This window comes from Pseudophryne corroboree, chromosome 12 (assembly GCF_028390025.1).
Source record: "Pseudophryne corroboree isolate aPseCor3 chromosome 12, aPseCor3.hap2, whole genome shotgun sequence".
In the NCBI taxonomy this organism is placed as follows: domain Eukaryota; kingdom Metazoa; phylum Chordata; class Amphibia; order Anura; family Myobatrachidae; genus Pseudophryne; species Pseudophryne corroboree.
Genome location: NC_086455.1, coordinates 104263434 through 104287755, shown reverse-complemented (window position 1 = coordinate 104287755; position 24322 = coordinate 104263434). Strand labels below are relative to the sequence as shown.

The following is a 24322-nucleotide window of genomic DNA, read 5'->3' as shown; positions in this document are numbered from 1 at the left end:
CACTTCGTTCCACTGGTTGGGCTGCCATCAGCCAGACGCCTGTCTGAATTATTTATGCTGCATGTTGTGCGTCTCCACGGGTTGCCACTTGATGTGGTCTCTGACCGCGGATCCCAGTTTGTGGCCAAATTCTGGAGGGCATTTTGTTCCGATCTCCAGATTTCTGTCAGCTTGTCGTCAGGCTACCATCCGCAGTCTAATGGGCAGACTGAAAGGGTGAACCAGTCCTTGGAGCAGTTCCTCAGGTGTTATGTCTCCAAGTGTCAGACTGACTGGGTTGCTCATCTGTCCATGGCGGAGTTTGCCTATAACAACGCGGCTCACTCTGCTACAGGGATCTCTCCCTTCCTTTGTGTGTATGGGCATCATCCTAAGGCCAATTCTTTTGACCCCCTGGACTCCACGCCTGGTGGTTCCTCTGTGGTTTCGGTCCTTAGAGGTATTTGGCGGAAAGTGAAGAAAGCCCTTGTGTCTGTGTCATTAGTGACCAAAAGGGTTTTTGATAAGCGGAAAAGACCCTGCAGCTTCAAATTAGGAGACTTCGTCTGGTTGTCTACCAAGAATTTGAAGTTGAGACAGCCATCTCATAAGTTAGGGCCCCGGTTCATCGGCCCTTATAAGATCACCAGGGTTATCAATCCGGTGGCATTTCAGTTAGATCTGCCCCGTTCTTTGGGTATCAATAAAACATTTCATTGTTCCCTTTTAAAACGGGCGATTAGTAATCCTTCTTCCAGTGGAAGACCTTCCCCTCTTCTGATACGTGGCCAGAGGGAGTTTGTTGTTGAAAGGATTCTTGACTCCAAGGTGGTTCGGGGTCGGCTGTCATTTTTGGTGCACTGGAAGGGGTATGGCCCGGAGGAGCGGTCGTGGGTGCGCAGTTGTGATCTTCATGCCCCCAGACTGATACGCTCTTTCTTCTCGCAGTTCCCCGATAAACCCGGTGGTAGGGGTTCTTTGACCCCTCGTCAGAGGGGGGGTACTGTTAGGGTCTCCTGCCCTGTGCTGCCACGTCGTCATGGCAACCGGGAGACAAGTGCTAGTGGAGTAACCTGAGCGCAGCTGATACTCCGGTTCGGGTCTTTTGCTGTGCAGTGGTTATAGGCTCTGTGCACGTCAGGGGATCCGGTGCTGGTTTTTGTGCTCACAGTCTGTGAGGTCTGAGTGGGGCGTGGACAGCACCTGCTTTATAAGGCCTCTTTTCAGGGTAAGCAGATGCTGCTGAATCTCTGTTGGTTAGTCAGTTCATGAAAGTTAGCCAGTACTGTGTAGCTTTGTATTTGTTTGTTGCTTACTGCAAATAGGCCTGGGGATTTGGTATTACACTCTGCCAATCCAGACCTAGCAGTAAGACTGGAGTCAGTCGTTTAGCTTGCTGGGGTTCTGTTATTACTCTGTGAACTTAGCAAGTTTGCGGCTGTATTCTAACACTTGCCTGTCTAATCCTGTCTCACTGTGCTAGGTGTCAGGGGTCAGTTTAGTGGCAGTAAGTTTAAACCTGTGCACTGCAAGTGAGAATCAGGATTGTGGAGGCTCTCCTTGTGTCTATCATTCCATCTCTGACCAAGGAGTTTACTGCCACACCCGTTGGTAACCCTTTAGGGTTTTGCTGTTGCCCTTAGCAACAGCATTTCGGGTTCTCTACGTATTAAAACACAACATCTTGCTTTTTACATCTGAGCAGTTCTAATACAAGGGAGATACCCAGTTCCTTAGCCTCTGGGCTTCTCTGTTCACTGTGTGTGTATTTTGTTACCCTATCACCTTCTGTGTACGTTATGTCATATTCCCCAGTTTGTCTGTGAGTCCATTTGTTTTGCCTAACAGTTCAAACACCAGTACATTCCTGCAGACACTGGAGTGCATAACAGTTCTGACACTAGTACTTTCCTGCAGGCACTGGTGTGCATAACACGTGGATATTTACATAAGTAAATTGTTACCTCTTATTATTATTCACTGGTGCGCTCTCCTTATTTTTGACATTACTTAGAAACCCCCGACTCCTGGCAGGAGTGGATGAGCGGGCACTACATGAGTTAACTTATAAACTCTGGACATACTACAGTGTGCGCGGATCAGAATTCTACATTATCCATATATATATATATATATATATATATATATTCCAATCCTCCGGCACTAGGAATGTCCATGCATGGGACCGCCCTGCTGCGGTGCTCATCCCTTGTTGATACTCAGTAGAAAAGATGAGGCGGCACTCGGAGGCTTGCAAACAAAACAAACGTGTATTCGTGCAAATCAACATTTCGGGGTCTCCCCCTCCTGATGAAGAGGGAGGACCCAGGAACGTTGATTTGCACAAATACACGTTTGTTTTGTTTGCAAGCCTCCGAGTGCTGCCTCATCTTTTCTACTGAGTATATATATATATATATATATATATATATATATATTTCCTCGTGTTCTAAGTGTGAGACATCCCCCGCTAGTGTCTCTATAAAATTTGTGCATCTTCACTAATGTAATCAGCATGTGATATAAAAATGTCTACATATGAGGAGTATTTTCTTCAGTCTGGTTATCTATGCATCATTTATGTTTATGTAGCTGACAGCATATACATCAGATATTAGAGTCTGGCCATATGTGATCCAATGGGCACTGTATGTAGAAACTATGTATAAATTGTATGTTCTAATGCTTGTTTGTTTACCACTGTCTCCTTAGCAACCACTTCGCCCTCGATGCCGGTTGCCAGCATCGGATGTGACGGCCCCTGTGTGACGTACTGGAACCAGAAAGTGCCGCTGACCGGAGATGCGGGCGGCTCCGGCACCCGGGACGGGTGGGTGCGGAAGGAGTGGTAAGTTGTTCTGTTTTGGGTATTTATAGGAGCACTTTGTACACTGTATCTTCTATGTTGTTTGGCTTGATAAAGGAGTAACATCCGAAACGTCGCTATTTCAAACTACAATTTGCTGTTGCTGTGATTTTTTTTACACAAATCCGCTGGAATGCCTCTCTCTCTCTCTCTCTCTCTATATATATATATATATATATATATATATAAGATATGGTAATGCCCGGCACTCACAATATGATGTGGTAGATCCGGGTGCCCTCCGCAGCAAACGGTAATCCACAGTAAGGAGAAAAAATGGCAGCGGCACTCCGTTGAAGTAAATAAACAAACGTGTATTTAAAATCAAATCAACATCACAATGGTCACATAAAGAACCAACGTTTCGGGGTCCTGAGACCCCTTTGTCAAAGCGCCTTGACAAAGGGGTCTCAGGACCCCGAAACGTTGGTTCTTTATGTGACCATTATGATGTTGATTTGATTTTAAATACACGTTTGTTTATTTACTTCAACGGAGTGCCGCTGCAATTTTTTCTCCTTACTGTATATATATATATATATATATATATATATTTATATTTATTATTATTATTATTTTTATATATATATTATTTATTTTTATACTATTGGAATTGTTTAAGGGAGTGGCAGTCACCTTTTCAATTTAAATATATTTATATATATTTTTATGTATATAATATATACAGTATATGTATATATGTTTACAGATGTAACCACGCTCATCGTGACTACATCTGATGCGGACAGGCACTCTCAGTGCGGCTAGGCGTGCCTATGCCTAGCTGTGTAATTAGCCACCCCATTCACTGCAAATGGGACGCGTGCACGTCTAAGGTGCACGCGCACCTAGACGTGCACGCGGGGCATGACTTCACCGAGATGTAGCCACGATGAGTGTGGGGGGCAGGGGGAGTGCACTGACGATTTGCCTAGGGTGCTGAGAAACCTTGCACCGGCCCTGGGTATATCCAGTATATATATGCGTCTCTGTATGCAACCTTTTTCAGTGACATGCCTGCAACACTCCCATAATGCACAATTATGCGTCTTTTAAGCCATCCCCATTACCTCCCAGACACCACCCAGGAACGCCTCTTATACTTCTACTACCGTGCTTCTAAATTTGATCTGCAACTCTGTACAAACAAAATCAGGACCATGCACATAGCCACTCAGACACAGGCACAGATGAAAAACATCGCTCCACTGCGTCAGACATCGCCGCTGCATTGAACTCAGGATAATGTTACTAGTGTCTTAATGACAGGACGAGGGCTGTGGTCATTTCTCAATAACATTTATTCCCAACATCCATTCGGTCAGTGATGGATATACCTTTTTGGCTGCCGCAAACAGTAGTTTATGCAGGATGGGAGTAGCAAGTGCACGAAGGGTGGAATTTCCTGTAAGGAAGAGATTTCATCATGAATTGAGAACTGTGTTCACAAGAACAAATACAAGGCAGAGAGAAAACAAAACTTAAATGCTAGTGAGAAACAGTTCTGGTAATAAGTTAGCAGTATAGATTATGTTATCTTTCCTATTTTGCATTTTTCTAAAGAAAAATAGGGACAAACCCTGCAGAACAGTTAAGAAATGTACTTTAAATTCTATTCTGCTCACAAATTAAAACACAGTTTGAGAAAGAACTGTTCAATAGATGAGGTCACCGTATATTTTTAAATTACTTAAATAAACAGTAATCAGTCTGCCAGACTTGTTCTCTTCCAGCCGCTAAAATGGTACAGCATAAGCTATTTGCTCCGTAGCTTACCATCTGTTCTGATAGTAGTCTGGTATTGTTACTAGTGCATGCTAAAGCAGAAATTGAATTGTACATTTTTTAATCATATTCTGTTCTCGGGTTTGCTAAAGGCTAAAATTACCCATGCTGTACTTTCAAATCCACCTTTTAATCCATGAAGGTATCCATTTTGTACCTGGAAGTTTTTTTACAGCAAGAGAGAAGCGGTTTAGAAAATATATATTCGTTCGTACATGGCCATAAGGACATTGTCAGAGGACTAATTTATATGCTGTGCAGCTTTTACTGAATGCCTATACAATATTATTTGTTAAAAAGTATTTAGGCAACTTTTTTTTTTTTTATATTAGGAAGCTGATGCAAAGTTGAATGCAAGTCAGTCACAACTGTATGGAATAAAATGCTGGTATTTATGTAAAATTGTGCTCACTTGTAGTGCTCACTGAGAGGGGGGGCAGGTACTGATTACCCGAACTCGGGATCATTGGAGGGGCACGGCGCCAATCCCCCCCCCCCCTCCAAGTATACTTACCTTGCTTCTTGCGCCATCTTCCCAGTGACATCTTCTGGAAGATGGCGCCATACAGTGCAAGTAAAGACTCTGGCACTGTGCACCTGTGCCATCTTCCCGAATATTAAGTTGGTGGTGCAGGGATCAGAAGGGGTTAAATATAGTCACTCAGCTGACATACAGATTTCTATCGATCTGTAAGAATAAAAAGAACCTCTTTTTTCCCCATCAAAACAGGAGTGCTGGTTTATATCTTTTTCTGTGTGATCGAAAAAGTGAGTGTCATTCCTAGATGGGCCGCACTCACATTTTCTAAAGAGAGTCCAGCTGCTGGGGTGTCCACACTTAACCCAATAAGGGTATTTAATCATAGAAAGATAAAGGAGGGGGCACTCTCCGGACAGATGTAACAATTCAAGCAGAAGTTTTTATTTAAACAGACATACTTAACTTAAAGTCCCAAACGTTTTCGGTCCTGTCTGGACCTTCATCAGGAGACACTATTACACAAGCACGTAAGCAGCAAATCCTTTCTCTCTCTCTCTCTCTCTATATATATATATATATATATATATATATACATATATATGCCCCCAGTGCCAGATACACATGCCCCCACAGTGCCAGCTATGCCCCCAGTGCCAGATATACATGTCCCCACAGTGCCATCTATGCTCCCCAGTGCCATATATGCCCCCAGTGCCAGATACACATGTCCCCCAAGTGCCAGATATACATGTCCCCACTATGCCAGCTATGTCCTCAGTGCCAGCTCCACCCCCCAGTGCCAGATATACATGTCCCCACAGTGCCAGGTATGCCCCCAGTGCCATCTATGACCCCAATGCCAGGTATACATGTCCCCACAGTGCCAGGTATGCCTCCAGTGCCAGATATACATGCCCCCCCCTTCCCCCATGCTGCTCACCACGCTGCTGCTGTCTATGTTTCTTGAAACTGATGTCAAATGTGATCATATTGATAATGTCGATTTATATACAGGAATGAAAAGCTATACCTTCTATACACTCTAAACACACTTTAAACCTTTAGCCGCTGCGGACGCTATACTTGGTACACGCGCTACGTACTTTTTACGCTATTAGCGTACAGAGTCCCGTACGATGTACGGACTCTGTGTACAAACGCCGCGCTGACGGTACAATGCACCCGCAGCGCGTACACACCCAATGAATACGCTTTAAACCTTATACAGCAATGCAATGCGATACTAATACACTTTTAAACCATAGCGGGGAAAGGAAGACACAACACCGATTTGTAGTTAAATCACTGGGTTCCGACACCACAGCGTAATATTGCTGAAAGGGGGTTACAATATATACAATACAATATAAGACAATATAACAGAATAATGGCTACAGTCAATGGTACATACGTGAGTATATTCGCGTGCGCTTCCCAGTCCGGTCCTCCGTAATCTAATAGATAACGTTGTGAGTCTTGTGTCAGGCCAGGCTGCAGCAGGCTTTATTTATACAATTTTTCCAAAAGCAATACAATGGATACTGTAATCCCTTTGTCCGTTGGACGCAGGAATGCACTTTTACAGTACAGGAGAGGTCATAGGGCGATTTGAATTGGTGGGCGATGTCTGTTCTAACTGCTCTTGTGGGTGGTCTCCTCTGGATTCCTGCCGCATACATAATGTACAGTAAATACAGTTTATATCTATATTCTGCTTCTGCACATAACTATCCGCAGGAACATGCGATCTTCCTCAAACCAACACCGGAATGTTACCCTTAAAATACCCTACAGCTGGATACCAAACACCACCTTATGACCTTTTTCTGTCCCCTCCTATTCTGTAAAGGTGAATCCCCTTGTTCTGAAACCATTTAAACTGTTGTTATTTTCTGGTGTGGTGCAGGGGGACTATGTGTACTTTGTGCACTATTTGGATTAAATATGTAATGTGTTTTGATAGCTCTCCATGCGTTCACAAACTCTACCGTAAATACCCATACCACGCACTGATGCGCACGACCGCGGGAGCGACCATACGCAAATTGCGAATATGTGCACGCACAGCAGAACAAGTACACGCGTGGAGGCCATCTGTGTGTAGTTCGTACGTGATGTGTGTACTACAATATTTTTCGACTTTGACAATATAGTGGTCACTGTTTCCCAAGGTCTCCCCAACTGTAATGTCCGATATAATGTCTACATTATTAGTAATAACTAGGTCCAGGATATTATTTACCTCTGGTTGGGTCCTCGACTAATTGAGACAAGTACTGATCTTTTAATGTGTTTAGAAACCTGCTGCTCCTAGCTTTTACACACAAATCGTTATTCCAATTTATATCAGGATAATTGAAATCCCCTATCACTAGGATGTCCCCCATTGCTGCAGATTTTTCAATTTGCTGTAAGAAATGTTCCTCGTCATGTACGCTAATATCCGGTTGTTTATAGCATGTGCCAATGATAAGTTTTTTTGCTTCAATGCCCCCACTTGTGAATACAACTCATAGCGATTCCATGTTATCTCCCATCCCCTCGTAAAAAACATCTATTATGTTTGGTTTTAGGGATGGTTTTACATAGAGACATACCCCTCCTTCCCTCTTGGTAGCCCTATCCCTTCTGAAAAGTGAAAAGTCAATATCCCTCCAAATTTGCAACCCAGTCGTGGGAGTCTTCCCACCATGTTTCCGTAATACCTATAATATCATATTGATTTTTTGATACAAGCCATTCCAATTCCCCCATTTTACCTGATAGGCTTCTTGCATTCGCAAGCAGGAAAGATTTAGTATCTGCACATATCCTTATATCTATATATTGAATTAATATTGTGGGTGTATGTAATTTATTTCCATACAGCCAACTACTTGGGACCCCTTTCTATATTATAAATAATATTACATCTGTTCAGGGGATGCTGTCAACTACAGTATGTATACAACTGAGAATTGGGAAGAAAAAAGGAAGGAACCTGTATTATTGACACACTAAAGAAATATAGGTTTATCATCAAATGTAACCTTTAATATGATACAATTAAAATAGGGTATACTATATTATCCCAAACTACAGTGAAACATAAGAGTTAAAATCACGAACATTGACAAATACATAAGTGTAAAGAAAATAAAGAATGTGAACAAAAGATTAAAAAGCGTGATTATTGATATCTAACACTGATCATTTGCTGTGATTACCAAAATATCTCCACCATTCCGTCACTTTGCTATTATGGGATGTCATCAAGGACTGACTTTCTTTTTAGTGTATTAATATCTGCTCTCCAATTTGTCTGTCTCCAGACTATCCTGACACCAGTTCACCACCTAACATTACGAATACCTCGTAGGATCATTTGCATAATACAGAGGTTATGAGTGTAAGTGGGTATGAATACATAACTTGTTCTCCAATTGAGGGAAACTAAGGGTATCTGTGCCTTTGTATACTTATTACTAGATGTCTACTATATCTATAGTTTAAACCCAACTGTGATACTCAGAATTTCAGTATATCGGGATACTTTACACTCACTATTAATACCATTAAAGGAATAATCCTTATTTGTTTGGTTGGGAGTGTAAGTAAGGTTGTTGTTAAAGGGTATAGAGATCCCAGTTTATATATAGAACAACCTATATATGCAAAATAGTTCTTAGTAATCTTTATCTATTTAACCGGAGATATGTTGCTGTTAGGGGTATGGCAGCCCCAATCATAATATAAAGCAACTAACATACAAAAATAAATACTTATTAATTCTGCAGTTGGTCAGTCTCGCACTATCTTGACACAAATTTATCGCCTGCTCATCAAAAATTACTCAAGAAGCAGGGTTTTTTTATGTCAAAATACTTCACACTCCCTATTAATGTCATAAAGGAAATAATCCTTCTTTATTTAGCTGGAAGTGTAAGTGAGGTTGTTTTTAAGGGGTATAGCAATCCCAATTTAAATATAAAGCAACCAATATATACAGATTAGCTCTAATTAGTCTTTATCTGTTCATTTAGGGATATGTTGCTCTTAGAGGTATAGCAGCCCCAAATATAATGTAAAGCAACCAACCCAAGAAAAGAAATACTTATTGGTTCCAGTGCCGTAACTAGGCATTTTAGCGCTGTGTCTGTGTGCAAGAAACAACATTGGCGCCCCCCATGTAAGATAGGGGCAGTGTGCGCCGTAGGCGTGCAAAAATATATAGGGGCGTGGCTTCACAGGGAAGGGGCGTGGCCACAAAATAATAGCAATTCATACTACGGTGCACAGTAGTCTCCATTATTCAAATTACGCTGCACAGTAGCGCCACTACACCAGGTAGAGCCCCTTTTATACGGGTTCACTACGATCTGCCGGCGGCCGGCCTCCCGGCGACCAGCATACCGGCGCTGGGAGGCCGGCCGCCGGCTTACCGACAGTGTGGCGAGCGCAAATGAGCCCCTTGCGGGCTCGCTGCGCTCGCCACGCTACGGGCACGGTGGTGCGCTACACGCTCCACACTATTTTATTCTCCCTCCAGGGGGGTCGTGGACCCCCATGAGGGAGAATAAGTGTCGGTATGCCGGCTGTCGGGCTCCCGGCGCCAGTATGTTGGTCGCCGGGAGCCCGACCGCCGGCATACTGAAGACCACCCTTTTATACATTACAGCAGACAGCGTCCCCCTTTTTACACATTACAGCAGACAGCGCCCCCTTTTTACACATTGCGGCAGCCAAGCCCCCTTTTTACACATTACGGCAGCCAGTCCCCCTTTTTACACATTGCGGCAGCCAGTCTCCCTTTTTACACATTACGGCAGACAGCGTCCCCTTTTTACACATTACGGCAGACAGCGTCCCCTTTTTACACATTACAGCAGACAGCGTCCCCGTTTTTACACATTACGGCAGACGGTGTCCCCGTTTTTGCACATTGCAGCAGCCAGCGTCCCCCTTTTTACACATTACGGAAGCCAGTCCCCCTTTTTACACATTGCGGCAGCCAGGCCCCCTTTTTAAATATTACGGCAGACGGTGTTCCCCTTTTGACATATTGCGGCAGCCAGTCCCCTTTTTTACATATTACGGCAGCCAGTCCTCCTTTTTACACATTGCGGCAGCCAGGCCCCCTTTTTACACATTACGGCAGCTAGTCCCCCTTTTGTACACATTGCGGCAGCCAGGCCCCCTTTTTACACATTGCGGCAGCCAGGTCCCCTTTTTACATATTACAGCAGACGGTGTACCCCTTTTTACACATTGCGGCAGCCAGTCCCCCTTTTTACACATTACGGCAGCCAGTCCCCCTTTTTACACATTATGGCAGACGGTGTCCCCCTGAGAGAGAGAGAGAGAGAGAGAGAGAGAGAGAGAGATACTTACCATCTCCCTGCTGACAGGCTCCTCGTGCTGGCATCTTCCTCGGTGCAGGCATCGTACAAGGAGGAGGAGGGAGGGGGACTGGAGCCGCAGCAGAGCTATTTCATTGGTAGTAAGCGCCGCTGCAGCTGTCCCCTCTCCTTCCGTATTAGCTGCCCGGCGCTGCTGTGGATGTTGGGATGGAGGTACCGCATCCCAGCATCCACAGCAGCGCTGGGCAGCCAATACGGAAGGAGAGGGGACAGCTGCAGCGGCGCTTACTACCAATGAAATAGCTCTGCTGCGGCTCCAGTCCCCCTCCCTTCTCCTCCTTGTCCGATGCCCGGCGCTGCTCTCTCCTCCCTCCACAGCGGGGCGGCGCACGGCGCACACAGCAGAGGCGACATGTAATGAGTCAATTTGACTCATTACATGCCGCTGGCCGTGCGCCCTCAGGGCAACTGCGCTGTGTGCCAGGCCCACTTGGCACACACGTAGTTACGGCCCTGATTGGTTCTTTTCCTTGTCCCTGCTGATTTCTGATACTGAAAATAAAATATATATGTCTCAATATGAACCTCAGTAGAGTATCTTAAGATGGATTTGTGCCTGTCTTATATCATTGGGTACCAGGTTCAATCAGTAATATTCCCAGGTAATCACTCAAGTTCACCATTGGCATGTACGCTGTAGTAACTGCTAATATTAAAATCGCAGTGATACAGGTTGAGTATCCCTTATCCAAAATGCTTGGGACCAGAAGTATTTTGGATATCGGATTTTTCCGTATTTTGGAATAATTGCATACCATAATGAGATATCATGGCGATAGGACCCAAGTCTATGCACAGAATGCATTTATGTTTCATATACACCTTATACACACAGCCTGAAGGTCATTTAATACAATATTTTTAATAACTTTGTGTATTAAACAAAGTTTGTGTATATTGAGCCATCAGAAAACAAAGGTTTCACTATCTCACTTTCACTCAAAAAAGTCTGTATTTCGGACTATTCCGTATTTCGGAATATTTGGATATGGGATACTCAACCTGTATATTATATTTGGACCATAGCGCTATTTGTGCCTTTCATCAAATAGTGTGGTTTTTTAAGTCATAGAAGTAATATATAATTTTTTTTCCCAAAATGGTTTTATTTATGTATTTTTACTAAATTGTGTCCCTTTTATTTCCCTTGTGAGAGAGACATTTATTAAGCAGATGTCATTGTTTATATAATTCTGCAATTCAATTCCAGCATCTAGATGTTACCAGTTTACTTGCTACAATCTGATCTTGCTAGTGTTATTCCTATTATAACTGCTCAACCTTCCAAAGATGTCACAGTGTATCAATATTTCTTACACATGATGCAGCGCAAGTAACATTATTAGTGTATGATACAAATTCTGTGAATACTTATACGAATAAGCTCCTCCAACCCTCTAACCATCCTGCCCCCCAGCACCGCAGCCCCCTCCTCATTCAGGTGCAATCCATTGCGACAAAAAAGATGGCGCCTGACTGAGAAGTCTGCCCACTGTTCCAAGAACACAAACCCCTTCTTCCTACACCAGTCTCTAAGCCACACATTTATCTCCCTAATCTCCCTCTGTCTCCCTGGACCAGCGAGTGGCACTGGTAATATTTTGGAGAATATTACCCTAGATGTCCTTGCCTTAAGTTTGTTGCCTAATTCCCTATAGTCTTTCTTAAGGACATCCCACCTACCACTAACTTTGTCGTTGGTGCCGACATGCACCAAGACCGCCGGGTCTTTATCAGCCTCTCCCAACAATCTGTCTACCCGGTCCGCGATGTGCCATACCAGAGCACCCGGGAGACAACAGACCATACAACGATCACGGTCCCGGTAGCAGATATAATTGGGATAATGCAGCTGCTGCTGATGAATCTGAATAGATGCCTTGTCTTTGCACGTCATTCATCAAGTGCAGCGAGAAGCTCTGTATTCCTATATGGTCCGTTCCAGTGCTAAACAAGAGATCAGCACAGGTGCTTTACACATGAAGGTGGTCTCTTACTCTCTGGTCTCCAGGGACACTTTAGCAATGTGAAAGCATTGTACAAAACTAAATGTTTCCAACATTTAAAACTTTCCAACATTTTCTTCTAATGTTTCTATGCTGAATCTCCTAGATATTTTCTCTTAAAATTATTTTTGTCTTAATCTCATTTACTAGTTAAATTAATAATCAGTACGGAGAAATCAAGACCATCTTTATTACATTTTGCACTTTCTACATCTGATTCTAAGTGCAAAGTGGCTGTATTTGAGGGAATCCGCAGAAGCCATATTTACTACCTTACACTACTGCAAGGGAAGTCGAACACGAGACTGCCTGTTGGAATCCCGGTGGTCACAATGCCGCCGCCGGAATCCCGACAGGCATGAAATGCCGCCATGGAATCCCAGTGCCACAAGCTTTTGTCCTTCTATGGGTGTCCACGACACCACAGAGGGAGAATATAACCTGTGGCGAGTGCAGTGAGCCAGCGTGCTCGCAGTGTGGCGAGCGAAGTGAGCCTGCAAGCGGCCCTCTAGCGCTCACTCCTCTGCAGGCCTATTAGGTGGCTTGGATCCTACTGTTGGGATCATGACAGCCGGGATCCCAGCCATCGGTAGATCATATGTATTTCATTGCAAGTACTAATGCCACAACTGTCATCATTAGTATGTAGCGGCACTTGTATCTGCCCTATGCTAGGTGCAAGAGAACTGTTAGACACAGGCTTAGCTTCACTGTACTGTACATGTCATACCCTTGACACTCCTATTTCACTCAAGAGAGATCCATCCAGGATCAGTCCAACTCAGAATCTAGAGAAGCACAAAAATGCATCTCTGCTGGTGCAGAAAACAACTCCTTATGCAGAGAGGAAATATCTGTGCACCTCTCTGCATGGTAAGAATGATCGTAAAAGCATATCTCCACCCTCGCTCATTTCAATTATATTGTTCTACTAAATGAAAGCTTGTACTTGCACTGCTGTGTATGACCTGTCACAGTGGAGCACCTTACTCTGTACTTTGTAGGCAACGCTCTCATTTCATCCCACACCATTTGTGTACTTCCAATCCTACACATGTAGCCATGCTCATCCAGCCTGCGGCACGGCCACATGAGGCACGTGTGCGACTAGTACACGTGGCTGTGGTTTAGTACACCACCCACGTATTCCTATGGCCCATGTATAAAGAAGTATCACAGGGAAACTTGCCGTGCAGGGATTGCCGCAAATACGGCAAACAGTAGGCTAGATTAGCATGGCTACATCTGTATTCAAATGTTTCCATTTTGCCCCACAAACCCATGTACTATGCAGGGGTTAAAGTGAGCCGGAACGGGGAGGAACTGCGTTCCATCAGTTCCACTTGGAGATGGAACGCAGTTCCGCCTCCTCCAGCTCACCTAACATGATGTGTGCCCGGCGCCACACGGAGATGCTGGGCGCACGCTGAGATTGTGTTACCAGCGGGCGCCCGTCTCTCTCTCCACAGCAAAAGCCGGCGGCAGGAGCTCACTACTGAGCTCTGGCTTCCAGCTCTGTCAGTGTGCGCTATGGGAGAGACATCATGATGTCTCTCCCATAGTGCCGAGGAGCAAACGCCGGAAGGACTGCGGTGGCTGAACGCGGGAGTGGGGTTGGTGAGTATGGTGTGTTGTTTTTTAACATATGTGTGAGTGCTTCTACTGGGGGCAAACTACAAGGGGGCAAGATACTGGGGGGCAAGCTACTGGGGGAAAACTACAAGGGGGCAAGCTACAAGGGAGCAAACTACTGGAGGCAAGCTACTAGGGGCAAGCTACAAGGGGGCAAACTACAAGGGTGCAAGCTACTAGGGGCAAACTACAGGGGCACATTACAACTGGAGGTATAACTACAGGGGCATTACTACTGGGGGCATTACTACTGGGGGCATAACTACAGGTGCTAAACTACTGGAGGCATTACTACTTGGGGCAAACTACATGGGGCTAAACTACAGGGGCTAACTACAAGGGGGCAAGCTACTGGGGGCAAACTACAGGGGCACATTACTACTGGGGGCCTAGCTACAGGGGCATAACTACTGGGGGCATTACTACTTGGGGACATAACTACAGGGGCATTAATACTTGGGGGCTAAACTACAGGGGATTAAAATTCAAGGGGGAAAACTACAGGGGGCATTACTACTGGAAGCAGACCTACAGGGGCTAAACTACTGGAGGCATTACTACTTGGGGCAAACTGCATGGGGCTAAACTACAGGTGCTAACTACAAGGGGGCAAACTACATGGGGCTAAACTACAGGGGCTAACTACAAGGGGGGAAACTACTCGGGGGCATTACTACTTGGGGCTAAACTACAAGGGGGCTAAATTACTGGGGGCATAACTACAGGGGCTAAACTGCTGGGGGCATTACTACTTGGGGCAAACTACATGGGGCTAAACTACTGGGGGCATTACTACTGGGGGGCTAAACTACAGGGGGCATTACCACTGGGGGCTAAACTACATGAGGCAAACTACATGAGGACCAAACTACAGGGGCTAAACTACTGGGGGCATTGCCAATGGGAGGCTAAACTAAGGTGGGGGTAAGCTACTTAGAAACATAGAAACATAGAATTTGACGGCAGATAAGAACCACTTGGCCCATCTAGTATGCCCCTTTTTTTATCCTTTAGGTAATCTCAACCCTTTTTGAACCTTAATTCTTTGTAAGGATATTCATATGCCTATCCCAAGCATGTTTAAATTGCTCTACAGTCTTAACCTCTACCACCTCTTATGGGAGACTATTCAACTTATCCACTACCCTTTCCGTGAAGTAATTTTTCCTTAAATTTCCCCTGAACCTCCCCCCCTCCAGTCTCAGTGTATGTCCTCGAGTTCTAATAGTTCTCTTCCTTTGAAGAATGTTTCCCTCCTGAACTTTGTTAAGACCCTTGATATATTTGAAAGTTTCTATCATGTCCCCCCTTTCTCTTCTCTCCTCCAAACTATACATGTTAAGATTTTTTAGCCTTTCTGGGTACGTTTTGTGATGTAGGCCATGCACCATTTTAGTTGCCCTTCTTTGTACACTCTCTAATGTATTTATATCCTTCTGGAGATATGGTCTCCAGAACTGGACACAGTATTCCAGATGGGGCCACACCAATGACCTATAGAGTGGCATTATCACTTCTTTTTTCCTACTACTGATTCCTCTCCCTATGCAACCAAGCATCTGACTTGCCTTTCTCATTGCTTTGTTGCATTGCTTTCCTGCCTTCAAGTCACTTGAAATAGTGACTCCTAAATCCCTTTCCTCCTCAGTAGTTTCCATTATAGTACCCTTGATACTATATTTAGCCTTTGGGTTTTTGAGACCTAAGTGCATGATTTTGCATTTTTTAGCATTAAACTGTAGTTGCCACGTTCTTGACCATTTCTCAAGCCTACCTAGGTCATCAATCATTTGTTTTACCCCTCCCGGTGTGTCTACCCTGTTGCATATCTTTGTATCATCTGCAAAAAGGCATACCTTCCCTTCAATACCATCTGCAATGTCACCAACAAAGATATTAAAGAGAACTGGACCAAGTACAGATCCCTGGGGTACTCCACTGGTAACATTTCCCTCCATAGATTGCACTCCATTAACTACAACTGTCTGTTTCCTATCCTGCAACCAGGTTCTTATCCATTTAACTGTTTTATAATCCACCCCCTCACTTTCAAGTTTATTTAGCAGTCTGCGATGTGGGACAGTGTCAAATGCCTTACTAAAGTCTAGATATGCTACATCTACAGCTCCCCCTTGGTCTATTATTTTCGTCACAGAGTCAAAAAAGTCAATAAGATTTGTTTGGCATGATCTACCACCAGTAAATCCATGCTGTTTTGGATCCTGTAAGTGGTTTGATTTAAGATATTCCACAACTCTTTCTTTTAATAGTTTTTCCATTAATTTCCCCACTACTGATGTAAGGCTTACTGGTCTGTAGTTACTTGCTTCTTCCTTGCTTCCACTTTTGTGCAGTGCAACTACATTTGCTCTTTCCAGTCCTCTGGAATAGCACCTGTATTTAGTGACTGGTTAAATAATTCTGTTAATGGTGTAACCAGCACATCTTTTAGCTCTTTGAGTATCCTTGGGTGTATCCCATCTGGTCCCATTGATTTATCCACTTTTAGTTGTGAAAGTTCTGTTAGGACCTTCTCCTCTGTAAATGTACTTTCATCTACCTTATTTTAATGAATGTCCTTGCAACTTAACTGTGGCACCATCCCTTCTTCTGTAGTAAATACTGAGCAAAAATAATTATTTAGGTGATCTGCTATTGCCTTGTCACCCTCCACCAAATGCTCACTCTCTGTCTTAAGTCTTATTATTCCTCCATTTGATTTTCTCCTGTCACTTATATACTTAAAAAAAGTTTTGCCCCCTTTATCTACTGACTGGGCCATTTTTTCCTCAGCTTCTGCCTTTGCACGTCTGATCACTTTCTTAGCATCCTTCCGTCTGTCAAGATACACCTCTTTGTCGTTATTATTTTGAGTCTGTTTGTATTTCCTAAAAGCCATCTTTTTTGCTTTCACACTAGTTGATACTTCTTTTGTGAACCACACTGGCTTCCTTTTCCTGGTGCTTTTTCTAACCCTTTTGATACAAAGATCAGTTGCACTTAGTATTGCACTTTTCAGTTTTTCCCACCTCTCCTGCACTCCTTCCAAGTTCCACCAGTCCGCCAATGAATCACTTAAACATCTCCCCATTTTTGCAAAATCAGAATTTCTAAAATCCAACACCTTTGTTTTTGTGTGACAGGAGTTGGATCCTGTCTTTATACTAAACCATACTGCTTGATGATCACTGGATCCCAGGTGCTCACCCACATATATGTCAGATATCCTATCACCATTTGTAAGAATTAAATCTAATATTGAATCTTTGCGAGTGGGCAACAATTACTTGAGAGATGCTCCCTGAAAGGAATGTAGAAATTTGCCACTTGTAGCTGAACTTGCAAAATACCCCTCCCAATTTACATCAGGTAAATTAAAGTCTCCCATGATTATGAGTTCTCCCTTTAAAGCCATTTTAGTGATGTCCAACAATAGGTTCCTGTCCAAATCCTGTCTCTGGCCTGGTGGTCTATAGATCACCCCAATGCAAATAACATCCTTCTCCCCGGTTTCTACGGTGACCCAAAGGGCCTCAGTTTTGTCTTCAATATTTTGTATTAAAGTAGCATTTATGCTTTTTTTCACATACATTGCTACCCCTCCTCCTATTCTTCCTATTCTATCCTTCCTAAATAAATTGTATCCTGGTATAGCTATGTCCCAGTCATGATTTTCATTGCACCATGACTCTGTAATTGCCACAAAATCCAGGTTATCCCTTGTCATTATCGCAATTAGCTCTGGAATTTTGTCTCCTAAGCTCCTAGCATTTGCACACATAGCTTTAAGATTTTTGTCTGTGCATTTGTTATTAATAGCCATGTCCAGACTGTACAAAATAAATGACAAGTTTAAAGTTGAAATTACCTGTTTGGGGATGTTGCTCAGTGTTTGATATATAAAATATATATATATTTATTATTTAAAATATATATATATATATATTTATTATTTAAAATATATTTTTTACTTTTTACTTGGGTCATAACTGCAGGGTATTACCACTGGGGGCAAAACTACTAGGGCTAAACTACTGGGGGCATTACTACAGGCGACATTACTACCGGGGGCAATATTACATAGGGTCATTACCATTAAGTGCATTCCTATTGAGGGCACTACTACTGAGGGCATTGGAAAGGGGGCACTTCATAAGGGGCATCATTCCTGGGGACATAAGGGGCACCACTACAATGGGCTCTATATAAGGGGCACTACCACTGTGGGCACTACCAGTACAGTGGACATTGCATAAGGAGCACTACTACTGTGGGCATTGTATAAGGGGCGCTACTGCTGTGGGCATTGTATATTACGGTGTGCTACTACTGTGGGCATTATGAGTATTAGGGGTGCTACTACTGTGGGCATTATTACTATTGTGTGACCACGCCCCTTTATTTTTGAGACCACGCCGCTTTATGGGCGAGTGTGCAATACCTTTATAGCATGGGCGCTGGGGGGAGGGGGGGGGGGGGGAGTTCCAACACCTCTCTAGGACCACTTTAAGCACTGGTACTATGGATACAATATAGGTGCACTAGCACAAATGCACCAGATGCACCAGAAACATTCAAGATTTCAAGCATTTTAGTTTTGATGCACCAGAAACATTAAAGATTTCGAGCATTTTAATTTTTCAATAAGTGTAATCCTGTGTGAATTCCCTAGTGAAAATCTTCCATTATACATGAAAATGTTCTAAAAAAAAAAAAAAGTATAAATCTGTGCACACTAATAAACTGAAGCTCCTGTTTAATTCTATTCACCTGATGTGCCATCAAATACTTCTTTCCACTGCTGTACATCGCAAAATAGTACACGCATCAGCAAGTAATACAGTCCTTCCCAATACCTCAAGTTAGGAATTTAATACAGAGATTGAGGGTCTGTGGTAGTTTGTGCCAGATTCTGTAGCATATTGTTTGAGATTTTGCACTGTTCAAACTCATAAAGTAAATGCATATATACATAGCGATGCATAACCATGTGTATTTTACATATATCGTAAATGCATATATACGTAGCTATGCATAACCATGTGTATTTTACATACATCAAACCTCGAGACCAGAGAAATAAAATAAAGAAAAGAAAATACAACAGTAAATTGCTTTAATAAAAACACAGCACAGTCATAAAACATAGGGGGTAATTCCAAGTTGATCGCAGCAGGAAATTTTTTAGCAGTTGGGCAAAACCATGTGCACTGCAGGGGAGGCAGATATAACATGTGCAGAGAGAGATAGATTTGGGTGTGGTGAGTTCAATCTGCAATCTAAATTACAGTGTAAAAATAAAGCAGCCAGTATTTACCCTGCACAGAAACAAAATAACCCACCGAAATCTAACTCTCTCTGCAAATGTTGTATCTGCCTCCCCTGCAGTGCACATGTGTCACGATCCGGGTATCTGGACGCCATTACTTACCCTTCAGATGCCTCCTAAGGCTGGCTCAGCGTTCCAGGACCGGATCCCATCTGTTATACTGATGTCCACATTCCTGCCTCCTCTCCTGTCACTCTGAGACACGGTCACCGCAACGCCTGTTACATCCGGAATGGCGTCTCCCGCGGCCTCCGCCGCTGTTCCTGAGTTTCTACATGCAGAATGTCAGAGTGGTGATTACGTCAGCCGCGGCCTCCGCTGTGCCCGCGTGGTTAAATGTGCACTTATCAGTCTGGCGTCTCCTGTCTCCTGTGGCCGGCGCCGCCATTACTGTTTTAATTCCCACATGGATTACAAACCAAACTTCCCTCCAAGTGTCTGCATGGGCGCAGCCATCTTGGATTCTGTCATCTGTTCATTTCCACCAATCTGCTGTCTGCATTGTTAATCTGCATAATTGCCTAGCCAATCCCTTCCTTGCTGCAGGTATAAATATTCTGTGCCTGAGCAAGGAAGGCGTCAGTGCTTTGGTTGTCAAACCTAGTTCCAGTTTGTCTCTCTCCTGTGGTTGTTTTCCAGGTTCCAGCTCCTATCTCCACACTTCCACTAAAGAGACCCGCACCAGCATTCCACCTGCGGTGTAGCCTGACTCTCCTATCCATTTGGATTCATCTGCTTCCAGCTACAGATCCACCTGCTTTCAGCATCCAGCTTCCAGCAGAGGTCAGCTCTTCTTAAAGTGCCGGTACCCTTTTCTGCAGATTATCATTTATCACCGGCATTATTATTTCACCGCTCTCAAGCTCCAAACATCACTTCATATTTCATCGCTCTCAAGCTACATTTATTATTTAACTGGTTCCAGCCAGTATCCACTCCGTGCCAACATCAGTCTGGTTCCAGCCAGTACCCACAGCAGCCGTTTTATCCACAGCAGCCCAGCTTTTCCTGGAACACCAGCTGGTACGATCCTGGGCTATCTCCATTGCTACAGTCGGGCCTGGTAAGGACTTTCCAACTAGAAGATTATAAGAACTATCTCACACTACCAGAGCCCTGTGGCCCTTGCCACCCTGTAGTACCCAGGAACTGTATTTATCCTCTGCTGATTTTTATGTTTTCTTTTTACTGCTGCTGTGTTACGGAGTTTGTCATAAATAAACATCATTGACTTTTACCCTGGTTGTCGTGGTCACGCCTTCGGGCAGTTTTTCTACATGTTACTTACATGTCTAGGGGTCTGATACAACCTCCCAGGTTCCGTTACATCTCAGCCCCTACAACTGAGGCTGTCTCCCGTCAGCTCAGGTCCTCAGTTGTGACAACATGGTTTTGCCCAACTGCTAAAAAATATCCTGCTGCGATCAACTTGGAATTACCCCCATAATTACTTAGTGTAATAAAAACATTCATTTCTATGTGAGAATAGCAGGTCCACTGTATATGTAAAAGAAACATCCATTTACTTACTAACCAACACTACTTTCTTCCTTTACCTGCAAGGGACAGATCCACATTCAGGTAAGCCACAGTTCGGGATCCTAAGACTTTTCCCATCTCCTGTAAAAAATGTGAGATTTAGTTACTTTGATTTTTCTAGTGTATAATTAGTACCAACTTCACATACTTCCAAGAAATAAAAAATGAACAAACCCGTATAACAATCATGACTAGTATTAGACAACATTAGAGATATGTGCCAACCCCCATGTTTTGGTTTTGTATCTGTATTTTTTTTAAATGTTAAAAACAGCTAAAATCATGTAATTTTGGCCTGTTTTTGTTCCTACAGTATTATAAACCTCAATATTAATTTCCAATCATTCCAGATAATTGTGACCACCTCACAGCTCATAATATTGTTTTCATCAATATTGGCAAAAGGATGCACGAGCTGGCTGGTTACTAAGCGACAGAGTAGCTGCACAAGCACACAGCAGTTTATAGCATAAAACATTGCCACACAGTAGTGGCAGACATGAAAAGTGGTGCAAGATGGTATTGTCCTTGGGCCCTCCTACCCACCCTTATGTCGGATATTAAAAAGGACATGCACAGTTTAAAAAAACAAGCACTTCAGCGACAGGGGCTGCTACTTACAGTATGTGGCTAAAGTGCTTGGTTTGTTTGGGCTCCCATAAACCAAGCTACCAATTGGCTAAAGGCAGCTAACAGTGTTGTTAATCATCTCTACAGTTGGAAAAGGTCATCCTCACCCTCATCAGTGTTAACATCACCGTCATGTAATATTAACTCATCCCCGCTGGAATTCACCATTACAGAAGTCTCTGTACTTTAATGTAACTGGTGGGAAAGGTCTTCCACATAGAATTTGTAGTTAATTTCTATGAGCATCATGTTCTCCACATTTTGAGGTGTAGCGTTCTACACCGATCACTCACAAGGTTCCTGGCTGTGCTGAAAACTTTGAGTACACACTGGAGAGTGGGCAGCTTAAGTACACCAAAGCATGTTTGTACAATGAGCTCAAAATAGCCTCCCAATAATCAAAGGGACTGTCTGACATGCTCATTTGTATACTGTCATTAAAATAATCATCAACCATCTATAGATGGTTACTGTATCAAATGAAGTCATGACAGAGCTGTCACTAATGTTGGGCAATTCTTTGAGACCTGAACAGATGTCAAAATGTTGTGTCACTGGTGCACTGAGTTGACTTATTCTCATCACCAGTGAGTGTCTTGGGAAACCTAAGTTTTTTCCTGGAAGCAGCAGTTGCAGGAGAAACTGACAAAATCATCAGGTCATGTGCCACTTGAGCTGCCAACTTGCTAACAAGGAGTTCTTTGCATCTCAAAGTCTGTGTTAATTAAAAAGAAAGGCATTGCATATGACTTAAACCTAGGATCAAGTATGGTTGCCAAAATATAGTGATCTGATTTCAAGATGTTTGCAACCCTTTATTTCCTGGGGAAGAGAATAAAGACCTTGATCTACAAGTCCAACATACTTGCAGTGTAGGCCCCTGGGCAAAGCAATGCACTGGGGCCCCTAACCATGCTCCAGTGCTAAGGGTGGGGGTGCTATCAGCGGCAGCTTTGATGTCCCACGAGTGGTAGGGTGTGTTCTGTCTTCTGCTCAGCATATAGGACCTGGAGTAGTAAATTCTGCTAATTACTCCTTCACTGCACAGATGGTGGAATATGAGGCATGAGGGAGAACACTAAACTCTAGAAGCGGGCATTGAGCTGATTGAAGGGACCCTGGTACATGACTTCCAGGGTGGCAGGGGTTTTTTAATATGCAGGGGAGGGGTGCATAGTGAAGTGGGCATAATATTCATAATTTTCCGGTGGGAGGGCAGCTTGCTTGACTGCAGATATCTCCAGTTCCTGGAAATAGATTTCAATTAGATAACAAGCTACAGAGCTCCACCTTTCAGGAGGTACTGGGGACTTGGGGATCAAAGTTCAGGAGCCAGAGCAATCCACCGACAAAAATAGAAAACTGCATACCAGGCGTGTGGAGCTGGAGCAGGGACCAGCTACTGGAAGGCTGATATCTCTGGTTCTGGGCATAGTAGAGACAAGCTGTGTCCACCAAAAGGGAAGAGTCCCAGCTTTTGGAATATACCCTCAGAAAAACTCTAAATCAGACAGAACCTGAGATATCTGGCTGGGAAGAGCAATTAACAGGTTCGAATGGGGACCACTGCTTTGAAGTCTGATATCTCCGGTTCCCCAGGGACGATTTTCAAAAATCTGGTACCCCTGGAAAAGGGGACCCTCAGTTATGAGGCTAGGGCCTTATACTCCTGGGAACCTCGGGCAACTGCCCATTGAGCCCATATGAAAAGACGGCTCTGGGCCACAGTCCGGGCATGTCCCTGCTGGCTCAGCCATGCCTCCTTGCTGCATCAGTTAGGGCTCGGGAAAGAATGAGCTGGCCACCAGAGCAGATGTAACTGAGAAATAGGAGTAACCAACGGGGCTCAGCAACTAGGTGCAGGAGGAGGGCCGCGACCCTGCACTTATTGTAGCTACGCCCTTGCTTAACAATATATGAATATTATATTATACATTATATATTATAGATTGCCTATTTCTTAACTTTTTTATTTATTCCTGCTTTATGCTGTACTTACATATTATGCAGTATTTAATAGACACTACAGTATATAACATTCACATCTGTTGCCATAAAGTTGTGGGCATCCTGCACATTACCTTGAGATGTTTATTGCTAATGGTAATGCAAACTATGTTTAAAATAGTGCCAGAGGGTTTAGTGAACTTATATAATGGTTGGTAGTGCTCCCCTCGCCTCAAATAAGTACAGTAGAGTAAATGCAATAAGGTCCAAGTTGCTGGAGTGTTACTACCCTCTGAGCAGGCCGTGATAGACGTAGGTCCTGGCGCAGGCAACTGGGACGCTTCATCTCTTCCGGCCGCCTGCCTGACAGTCCCCACCTGGCTTCTAGCAGTGGATGGCGCAATGCTAGGCGGGAGCTGCTGGGTGCCTGGCAACCGGGGATGCCGGGCACAGACGGCATTCCCGGTTGCTAAGCAATGTTACTCAAGCAGCTTCCAGAGCATGAATGAGTCAGACGTGCACCTTACTGCTCCCTCCTCACTGCCTGCTTGCTCATTGGTCAGATACCCTTATATATACCTTGCTAGCAACTCCCTCTGTGCTGGTTATTGTTTACCCTTGCTGTGTAAACCACTGGTCCCTGTTAGCTACTAAATCCGAGTATCTGCACATCTACCAAGTCCAAGCATCTGCACACTTATCAAGTCCAAGTATATTCATGTTCATCAA

General features: G+C 43.8%; 1 protein-coding gene across 2 annotated transcripts in view; it reads right to left on the bottom strand.

Annotated features, from left to right (window-relative positions):
• The window catches only part of LOC134980847 (putative N-acetylated-alpha-linked acidic dipeptidase), a 466241-nt gene that overhangs the window by 125494 nt on the left and 316425 nt on the right, over positions 1–24322 (bottom strand). For both annotated transcript variants that reach the window (XM_063947838.1, XM_063947839.1), the window contains exons 11-12: positions 21034–21097; positions 4183–4250 (exon numbers count right to left, since the gene is read on the bottom strand). In XM_063947838.1, coding sequence (XP_063803908.1) covers positions 4183–4250; positions 21034–21097 — 132 coding nt within the window. The remainder of the gene's footprint in view (positions 1–4182; positions 4251–21033; positions 21098–24322) is intronic.